This window comes from Monodon monoceros, unplaced genomic scaffold (assembly GCF_005190385.1).
Source record: "Monodon monoceros isolate NGI ecotype Baffin Bay Population unplaced genomic scaffold, NGI_Narwhal_1 Super_Scaffold_21, whole genome shotgun sequence".
NCBI classification, from domain to species: domain Eukaryota; kingdom Metazoa; phylum Chordata; class Mammalia; order Artiodactyla; family Monodontidae; genus Monodon; species Monodon monoceros.
This window is the reverse complement of record NW_021703778.1, coordinates 145,711,107-145,720,973: the sequence shown is the minus strand read 5'-3', so window position 1 is coordinate 145,720,973 and position 9,867 is coordinate 145,711,107. Positions and strand designations below refer to the sequence as shown.

Sequence of the window (9,867 nt, the reverse complement as noted above, 5' to 3'; positions counted from 1 at the left end):
CTAGGCTCCCGCCAAATTCCTTTTCTTGCTTGAGGTTATTTTTGCCTGGATTAATAAAGACTGTTAAAAAAGAAAAAAAGACTGTCGAGATTAAAGTTTAAACGTTTCAGATGAGGCAGAGTACAGATGTATATACACTGTGGAAATAATCTATATTGTCCTGTGGCCTGGCATAATTATTAAAAATGTATATTTTTACATGCAGGGAAAAAAACTTACATTATATATGACATTTATGGTTTGTTTGTTTTTTAAAAGAAAAAGGCGTAGAACTCACAAAATAAAACTGTCCATGTATACAAAATGGTTCTGGAAGGCTACACTTCAAGTTGGTAACAGTAAATACCCCTGGGAGAAGACTGCGATTGAGTAATGAGTTAAGAGGTTTTTAAATTTTATCTGTATTACTTGAATCTTTTACAATGAAGAATGTACTTATATATGTAATTTAAAATTTGTTTTCCAGTATAGAATTCTATCTTAAAATGTACATGTAAAATGAGGTTAATCAACCCAGGTAAAACCATTCTATTAAACTGCTATGTCAAGTAAGATGTGTGGATATGTAATCCTGAATTCCCTTTGGAACAATCTCATTTTCAGATATATATCTTATCCCTCTTACCCCATAAATAAGATTGTAATTATCATGTATTCTGATTTATGGATGGAAAATATTTGCCACTGAAAGCACATGGTTACTGGATCAACAACCCTGTCTTTTTGAAAAGTACTTGTTTAAAGTCTCTCTGTCTTTGGAGAATACATGGCTGACTCCCAGTTTTAGAAAACAACTCAAGTAATTTTTTTAAAAAAATAAATTTATTTATTTAGGGCTGCGTTGGGTCTTTGTTGCTTCACGAGCACTTTCTCTAGTTGCGGCGAGCCGGGGCTACTCTTCGTTGTGGTGTGTGGGCTTCTCATCGCAGTGGCTTCTCTTGTTGTGGCTCTAGGCACGTGGGCTTCAGTAGTTGCAGCATGTGGGCTCAGTAGTTGTGGCTCACGGGCTTAGTTGCTCCGTGGCATGTGGGATCTTCCCAGACCAGGGCTTGAACCTGTGTCTCCTGCACTGGCAGGGGGATTCTTAACCACTGCGCCACCAGGGAAGTCCCTAACTCAAATAATTTTGACTTCTGCCACCCACATCCATCATTATAGTGGCCATAAATATTGGATGTTGTGCATCTCTGCATGTACCACCTGAAAAAACAGAATGCTTCCCACAAGCTTTTATCTTTCCAGTGTGCAAAGACCATTTAAAATGAATGTACACAATAGCTTAACCATGATACTCTGAAGAATTAAGAAGTGTTTGTGGTTTTCAGTTTGCTGAAAATTGTAACAGGTTTATACAAATATTTCTTAAAGGATCAGTGGTTGACAAAAACATGTATCAATATTTGCTTTCAAAATGGTTCATTGGCCTTTCTCATCCTGATGGAAGTACATTCAAGGGCATTAGGCGTACAAACAAAAGCAGGACAATGGGCTGAATTTGGTTATATTTTCTGATTTTTTGTTTTTGAATATATGATCCAACTTTTTTTTTTATTTTTTGGCTGTGTTGGGTCTTTGTTTCTGTGCGTGGGCTTTCTTTAGTTGCGGCGAGCGGAGGCCACTCTTCATCGCGGTGCGCGGGCATCTCACTGTCGCGGCCTCTGTTGTGGAGCACAAGCTTCACACACGCAGGCTCAGTAGTTGTGGCGCACGGGCCTAGTTGCTCCGCGGCACGTGGGATCTTCCCAGACCAGGGCTCGAACCCGTGTCCCCTGCATTGGCAGGCAGATTCTCAACCACTGCGCCACCAGGGAAGCCCTTGATTTGTTGCTGTTGTTGTTTTTAAGTGTCTCCAACTAATTTTCTTTTAGGCTTCAACTTCTTTGAGCCACTAAGCATCAAGGAAAAATTACTGACTGTCATTGAAAAACAAAAATCAGTATGTTAAAAAATGGTTCCTTATTTCTTATTTTAAGTCTAAACTCTCCATCTCCCTCTCATGGGTGGGTCAAATAGTGGGCAGTGGGGGGCGCGCTGGTCACACCCCTGTGTCTGTGATGCCTGTGGCAAAAAGACTGCTGGAATAGGTCTCTGCGTGTGAGGAGAGCTCAATAAAATGGTGGTTTCCAAAATAAATACATAAATCTGAACTCTCCAATTTGGCTTATGGAGCCTCCATTATGGGACCCTAACTTATCCTTGACTTTCCAGCTAAGTAATCCTCACCAGTCAGCTCTGCACTATTTGAGCTTATCTCCTCAGGTTGGAAGGCTGTAGAGCCAAATGGTTAATGAAGGCCATGGACTCTGGAGTTGGACTGGCCCAGTTCTCTCATCAACCAGATATATTTCTTAACCCTCCTGGGTCTCAATTTCCTCATCTGAAATAATAAGAGCTAATATTTGAGAGTTTAAATATGTTACGTGCTTTACTTGGATGACCTAATTTAATCACAACAGCCCAATGAAGTAGTTTCTATTATTATCACTATAATTATCCCCACTTTATAGATGAGGAAATCGAGGCTTAGAGAGGTTAATAACTTACCCAAGGTCACACAGTAAGCGATGGAGCCTGGGATTTATATCTACTGTAGAGGCAACCTTGAGGGTACTACCCTTTACATCATTTAATGTTTCTTAGTAAGACAGCCTTTGGGAGAAACTGATTTCTAAGCTTTGATTTTATTTTATGAAGGCTGTAAATTTTGTGTAACTGATTAGGTTTCCTTCTCTGCATAAACCACTAGAAAACAAATGACTGAACAAGTGGCCCAATCAAGGCAAGTATATAGGCCTCATAATAAGCACTATTGTATTGGCCTCATTTCTGGCTCCATTTTATGGATACCTTTTCTGTTTCTCCCTTTTAATTCACATTTACCATATTTTAGGTAGCTCTGTAACAACCTGAAATTCTTTTTCAAATCTTAGAGACAGGGGGCCATATATAATCAACTCTGAGGGGAAAGTGACCAAATATCTTAGTCAGTATAGGGCATTCCAAGGCTACTTTATTAGTAAGGAAGAAATTAGGATGTAGGGCCATCCCTACACCTAGTGCTTTAGTACACAGATACGTTTAGTCATCACCCTCATGTTTAAGCTTCTGGTGTTACCTTTCCGCCCCTCACTTCTCTCACCCTCCCAGCCATTTTCCTTATAACTTCTTCCTATGATACCCCATCCCAAAGGCATCTCTAGAGTAGCAGGACCACCTCAGAGTGAGTTAAAGCACAGGCTCTAAGGATTCAAATCACAGAAAATTATACTCATAGTGAATAAACACACTCAACACGTATTTTTAACAATTGGTCAAAATTAAGTAAGGAATCCTTCTCACTAGATTAAGATCTAATGGGCATTTGCTTGAATAGACTCAAATTGATGAAAGACAGTATGTGCCCAGCAAGACAAGTGATGTGTCTCAGAAAAATATTCTTGCACTCAGGGAAGACCCTCTGCTCTGGTCTCATGACTCTAGATAGTGCCCAGTATAAGGCAATGGATTGAGATAGACTGATCCCAGTCCTTCCCAGTAGGAAGGTAATAGGAACCGATGGTACCAGGAGGAAGTCTAATTTGTTAGGTATAACCTGACATCCAAAGATTAAGTCCTGAAAATCTACTGGCATCAAGGCATTCCTCTAGGTAGCCAAGTACCGAGATTGAGAATTCAGACGGTAAATACAGAGGAAGTATATCAACAGTATATATCAATAAACTGTTTTGCTTACAGCAGTTTTTTTTGTAAAGGATTCAATTTTACTTTGTAAAGTATCCTTTGAATTTTAAATTCAAAATTTGTAAAGGATACTTTATCAGTAAGGAAGAAATCGAAGTCTAGGGCCTCATTCATAAAATAAAAGCAAAGCTTAGGATACTAAGTATGTCAATGCCCCCAATCTTCAAAGTGGGGTACAGAAACAAGAATGAAGCAGAGTCCATTCCTTAAGGGGCTCAAGTGCGCAGGTTCCCAAGGCTCAGACATGGTCAGTTAGGACCCAGAGAGTATGTGGGACTCTTAGCAGTACAAAAGCTCAGTCCTCAGAACCAGAACAGGTTCCCAAGGCTCAGACATGGTCAGTTAGGACCCAGAGAGTATATGGGACTCTTAGCAGTACAAAAGCTCAGTCCTCAGAACCAGAACACAGGCCAAATCTAGGCCAGCAGTTGAGACTTGGGCAGGCACTTCTTACATTTTTCCTGCTTAAGGTTAAGATTGGTCCTACAGATAAGATCAGAGTTAAGCCTACACACTGGGAAAAGCTCAGGGGAGAAAGGGATGGACCCAGCGGTGAAGAGAGTAGTGTTGCTAAGGGTCAGAATCCAGTAGGACCTGACAATGAAGCTGAGATGGCTGCTTTGTTACAAAAAGGTTCCTAGTTTCTCTGGAAAACCTAATACATGTTGTATGACTAGGATTTTTATTAACAGTATATGGTCTATGATTACAATGTTACAACTTGCTGGGCTTGACAGATTTTTTACCATTGAGGTGTTTATGGAAGAAAGTTTGGATTTGCTGCCAGGCATCTACCTGTGCCCTTGAGTGAGCCTTTGGCTCACCTCCATAGAATATTGGTTGGTCCAAAACTGCATGCACAGAGGCTCTACAAAGAGGAAAATAAGGCGGATCAATACAATGGCCAGTTCCTGGGTAGTAGATTATCTGGGGTCTGTCTTTCCCATGGGCTTGTAGCCGTTCAGAGGCTATCTGAGCATAGAATTCACTCTTCCAGTTATGATCATCCATGCCAACGATAAACAGGAAGGGTCCCTGGGCCTTTTCCAATGGAATAAGACTTTGGTGGTTGGGTTTCTCCAGTGGGTTGTTCCAAATATCCACCAAATTCAAAAGGCCTGACTCAGTGATTTTATATTTTCCTGGGTCACTGCTGAGATTAGGAATAATCATATCCTTGTAATGCAGAGGAGCTATTGTGTTGGCCACACAGGCATTAATAACTGCAGTAGCTGTGATGCCCTTCAAGAAAGAGGCCATTGAGAGACACAGGTCACCTCCTTTGGAGAAGCCAAGAAGCCCAACACTAGGGCCTTTCACCTGATGAAAAGAGAGAAAGAAAGAGAGAGAGAACAAGTCTAGAATTCATAAATGGAGAACTTAAACTGTGATTTTACATTGTCTAGGCAGCTTTCTCAAATGTCATTTGCTTTCCTTTCTTATGCAACAATCCACAAAGTTCAAACGTATCTTCTAATAAGCAAATCAATTTTTTTTTTTTTGGCTGCACTGGCACGGCATGCAGGATCTTAGTTCCCTGACCAGGGATTGAACCTGTGTCCCCTCCATTGGGAGCACGGAATCTTAACCACTGGACTGACATGGAAGTCCCAAACAAATCAATTAACTTCCTGGTACGCAGGCCCTCCACTAACATTTATGGTGACTAGGTCAAGAGTACACACAGAGGCCCATATACCCTATACCTAAATATTTAAAAGTTATAAATATTTGAAAATTAAATAAAATATATTCTTTTCTGCTACCTTGATAAATATACCTCCATAACAACTTATAAGGTCAGGTTCAAATTTTATATCTTGGAACTTCCTGGAGTTCTGTACTAGAACATGGCATGGGGGGAGTGCCAGCCCCTGGCCCTAGTCCCTGGTCCTTGGCCAACTCTCTTTCTCTTCCCATCCCTGCCTGGCTCCATCATGTACCATAAGGGCCCTCTCACACATGCGTTTGGACACCCCAGCCTATATGTTTAAGGCCTAGGTGTATTCACATTAATGGACCCAGAGAAGAGGCATAGGGCTTGGAAGCAGGATCAAAGCTGGTTAGAAGATAATTGTGGGGTTCCAGATCCAAAGGGCATGGTGTGAGGGGCACATGGGTTCCAGGTAGACACACTCCCTTGGCCCCTCAAACTCTGCACCCTGTGGTCAGGGATGCAGCCAAAGGAAGGCCAGAGAGTGGTCATCTAAAACAAAAGGTCCAGAGCAGAAGCCCCTCTTGCCTAGGTCTAAGGGCAGAACTGATAGTATATATTGGTCTCTTCTTGCTCCTGGGGGCTTATATCCCATAAATAAACCAGTCATCACAGTTCATGATCATCTAGGTTTTAGCAGCTCTATTGAGACCAGTCCCTGAATTCTAACAGAGTTAGGCCTTGCAGTACATCTTGCTCCTTAACATTAGAATGTTTGGGTTTCTTTAAGTCTAGATAGTAGCAAAGACTATGTATTCCATTGATAATCATACCAAAATGTTTTAATTAATTTTTCCAGTCTCATATAAGAACTTTCTCTACAAAACCACAATACCATTAACACACTTAACAAAATTAATGGTTCTTTAATATCATCGAATACACAACCCCTATTCAAATGTCACCAATTGTCTCAAAAATCTCTTTACAGTCAAACTTTCCTCTCTATACATTTACATTAATTTTGTTTTTCTTTTTTGGGCCGTGCTGCACAGCATGCGGGATCTTAGTTCCCCAACCAGGGATCAAACCCCCATCCCTTGCAGCGGAAGCGCGGAGTCTTAACCACTGGACTACCAGGGAAGTCCCTACCTTACTCTTACAAATGAAAAAAACTGAATTCCAGAGAGGTAAACTGCCTTATTCAGGATTATAATGCCACTTGGTGGTAGACACAGAACCAGAACTTAAGGTTAGTAACTTTTTAGTCTAGCTCTTTGAATTCTGGTCAAGAACTACAGGGAACTAAACAGTTGAGTCTTAAGGGATTGGAGAGAGATGGGCAGAAATGAAAATAATAATCCTAACAACTTTTGAAGGAGCCTTTGTGTCTCATGGCATATTTCCAGCCCTGGGTGTCCTGGTAGAGCTTTTGGATCCAGCCCTGTGCCTGCTCTACCCCCTCTCCTCTGCATTCAGGTGAGCACCAGAACCCACCTTTGGATGTTGCAGCATGAAGTCCACAGCTTCTTCAAAGTACTCCAGGCACACGTTATTCAAATATTTAGGGAGGTCTTCAAATCTGAAATAAGCCAGAGCGAGCACAGCAAAACCATGTCCAGCCAGGAGGCTGGCCCTGTATTCACAAAGGCCACCACCACTTCCAAAAAGATCGAGGATTCCAGGGAATGGTCCTGTGCCTGGAGAGCACCACAAATCATAAGGAGTTTTAGACACTCAAAAGACATTCTTGGGTTTCAGATTTTGGCAGTCAGCAAAGAGAAGTTTTTAAAGCAAGGAAGGCTGTGGGTGGGAGTTTGGTGGAAAAGGACTCTTTTTACTTTGTCTTTTTTTTTTTTTTTAATAAACTTTGGGGAGAAGGGAGGGGGAACAAAATGCCGTATTTTCTCCATAATTTTTCCTATATTTGCAAAAAACAACGATAATATAAACCAAATTAGAAATAACATAAGATGAAATGTACATTTTCCACCAAATTTTCCTCAAACCCCCCCCCCAAAACTGAGAATGCTTTGACAGCTGTAAAGCGCTCTACATATACAGGGGATTATTAGAATATACTCCCCACCTCCTTTACACCCTCTGCTCCAGCCTTAAAGAACGCCATTCCTAAATGTGCTATGCTCTCTTTGGCCCTGAAAATGATGTACACTATTCTCCTCCCCTCTCCACCATTTCTGAACTGGTTGGCTCATCAATCTTCAAATCTAAGTTTAGATCTCCCTTCCTGGAAGACTTCCCAGATGCCCTCCAAGGCTGAGTTGAATTACATAGCCTTTTATATGTTCCCACCAGCACCCTGGGCCTGTACCTCCCTTATCATAGCACTTACCACACTCACAGATCCAAGTATAGCTGCCGGTATCCTCTATTAGGCAGTAGGTACAGTGAGGCCCATGTCTGAATTTGCTAGCTACTGTATGTAGCATAGTCCTTGATTTAACACATATTTGTTAAATAATTGAACTTTTCTGCATTATTTACAAAAAGACTTTGAGTCAGAAAACAATAAATTTTAAATGGGCCACAGAGTAGATACTAAAATAGTTAACAACTGACTTGATTGAAATATCACAACTGGGCAGTGAAAGATTTTTTTTTTGAAATATTTTTTTAAAAATTAAAGTTTTTAGGAGATTCTTATTGAATCAGTCAGTATGATTTATTGAGCTCTTATTATATCCCTGTGTAAGCCTCTAGGCATACAGATATGGAGATGTATAAGTCCCAATTCCAGACCCAGGAGTTCACAGTTGAGTGGGCAGTGCTAGTTAAGGCTGTGAATTGCTGAAGAGCTGTAAGAATAAAGCAGGGCCTCCTGTTTTGGAGAATAATCACAGAATTCAGTTTAGGAATTCTGTGAGCAGTGGCAACTCCAGCATTTCTGTATAGCAGGGGTTTCAGTCAGGAATTTGGTTGGAAGCGGCGGGTCAGTTGTCTTGTTTACAGGCCACTTTTACCTACCAAGCACCTTGTTTTTACTTAGACTAGGGTTTCTCAACCTTAGCACTATAGACATTTTGAGTAAGATATTTCTTTGTTGTGGGGCTGTCCCGTGGATTGTGGATGTTTAGCACCTACCCACTAGATGCCAACAGCACCCTCTCCAATTGTGACAATCAAAAATGTCTCCAGATATTACCAAATGCCCCTGGAGTGGGAGAGAATCATCCCAGGTTGAGAAACACTGACAGACTGTTTATTATGGGGTAGGGGACCTTCAGGGAGTTTTTTGTTTGTTTTTTAGTATTATGGGGCACTGCCTCTATCTCTGGGTTTTAGTTTCCTTTGAAGTTTGATGTGAAAGAAGACCAAAATCACTCCTGCACACAGAAGTCACTGCCTAATATTAGTATCTGAGACACAGCTGCATGGCTGGCACATAGCAGCATACACTTTTTGAGTACTCTGAATGAACTTTTAGCATATAGCTAAGGGAATGGCAGTACCTCCAGCAAGTGTCCTGAAATTTAGAGGAGAAACTTCCACCCAGAATTCATGATAGACTTTGGAGCTTGGGGACGAATTTAGGGAAGATCCACAACCACGGGGTTCCCTAGCCAGGCAAGGGCCCGCCCAGGGTCTCAGGACTCTACCTGGCTTTCCACAACAGCCTGGGAAGTCGGCTGCTCACCTGGCGGCAGGAAGAGCGTGGCGCGCACCCGGCCCACGCGCACGGGCTCGCGCCGCACCCCCGGCGCCAGGAAGTCGCGCTCGTGCACCGCCTGGCCCAGGAGCCCTCCGGCTTCCGGGTCGTGGCCGTCGAGCAGCTCCAGCTCCAAGGCGAAGGGCGTTTGCACGTCCCGCTTCACCAGCCGCAGCAAGGGCTTCTCGGGCTCTAAAGCCCAGAGGAGTCCCATGGGCTCGAGCCCCGTGAAGCTGCCGCCCAGCGCGGGCGCGCGCTCCAGGTCCAGCTGGCCGTGGGCGTCGGCGCAGTAGCGCGCGTGGGCTCGGAAGAGCTCGTCCTTCTCGTCGCGCAGGGACGCGCGCAGCGTGACCGGCTGCCCCGGGGCCAGGCCGCGCACGGCGATGTGCACGGGCTCGTCCCAGCGGCAGCGGCCCGCAGGCTCCAGCGTTACCGTCGCCGCCATCTGGATCCCAGCAGAGAAGGGGCGGCCCGGCGGAGTCAAGGGCAGGGCCTGGCGTCTCTCCACCTCCCTGGGAGGCAGTCGCAATTGGAACGTTTGCGCTACTCCCGTTGGGCGACCGAAGGGACACTTGCTAAACCGCTTTGTGAGGTCTCCTGGAGTTTGTGCAGTCCACTACTGCCTGCCTGGAAGAGTATCTGCTAAAATAAGAGTTTTATGGTAATTATTAATCCTGCGGTCCAATATGGCGAGTGTCGAAATAGAAGTACAAAGATTGCTGACAGCTAAAGGATTGGGAAAGATACCGGGCAGTTCCAAGTTTGAGTATTGTTGACTTTAAAAAATGCACAGCGTGAAGAGTTG

General features: G+C 43.3%; 1 protein-coding gene across 3 annotated transcripts; it reads right to left on the bottom strand.

The window, feature by feature from the left end:
- Nucleotides 1–934: 934 nt before the first annotated feature.
- ACOT6 (acyl-CoA thioesterase 6) lies at nt 935–9,581 on the bottom strand. 3 transcript variants are annotated; one of them, XM_029238744.1, is made up of 4 exons: nt 9,051–9,552; nt 6,893–7,095; nt 4,566–5,061; nt 935–1,913 (listed from the first exon to the last, which is right to left on the bottom strand). In XM_029238744.1, exons 1-4 carry the CDS (start codon nt 9,505–9,507, stop codon nt 1,840–1,842), a joined length of 1,230 nt encoding a protein of 409 aa, XP_029094577.1. In that variant the 5' UTR covers nt 9,508–9,552; the 3' UTR covers nt 935–1,839. The 3 variants fall into 3 exon arrangements, with proteins under 3 accessions (XP_029094577.1, XP_029094578.1, XP_029094575.1); XM_029238745.1 differs by having other exon boundaries at nt 1,697–1,913; nt 4,537–5,061; XM_029238742.1 differs by lacking the exon at nt 935–1,913 and having other exon boundaries at nt 4,410–5,061; nt 9,051–9,581.
- Nucleotides 9,582–9,867: the final 286 nt, after the last annotated feature.

Bases quoted from the DNA above. Each gene is read 5' to 3' on its own strand.
- ACOT6 (XM_029238742.1), bottom strand. From the start codon at position 9,507: ATGGCGGCGACGGTAACGCTGGAGCCTGCGGGCCGCTGCCGCTGGGAC. The intron at 7,096-9,050 runs GTGAGCAGCCGA...GGTGCTCTCCAG, and splicing joins CACGCTCTTCCTGCCGCCAG to GCACAGGACCATTCCCTGGA. The intron at 5,062-6,892 runs GTGGGTTCTGGT...TCTTTTCATCAG, and splicing joins TCATGCTGCAACATCCAAAG to GTGAAAGGCCCTAGTGTTGG.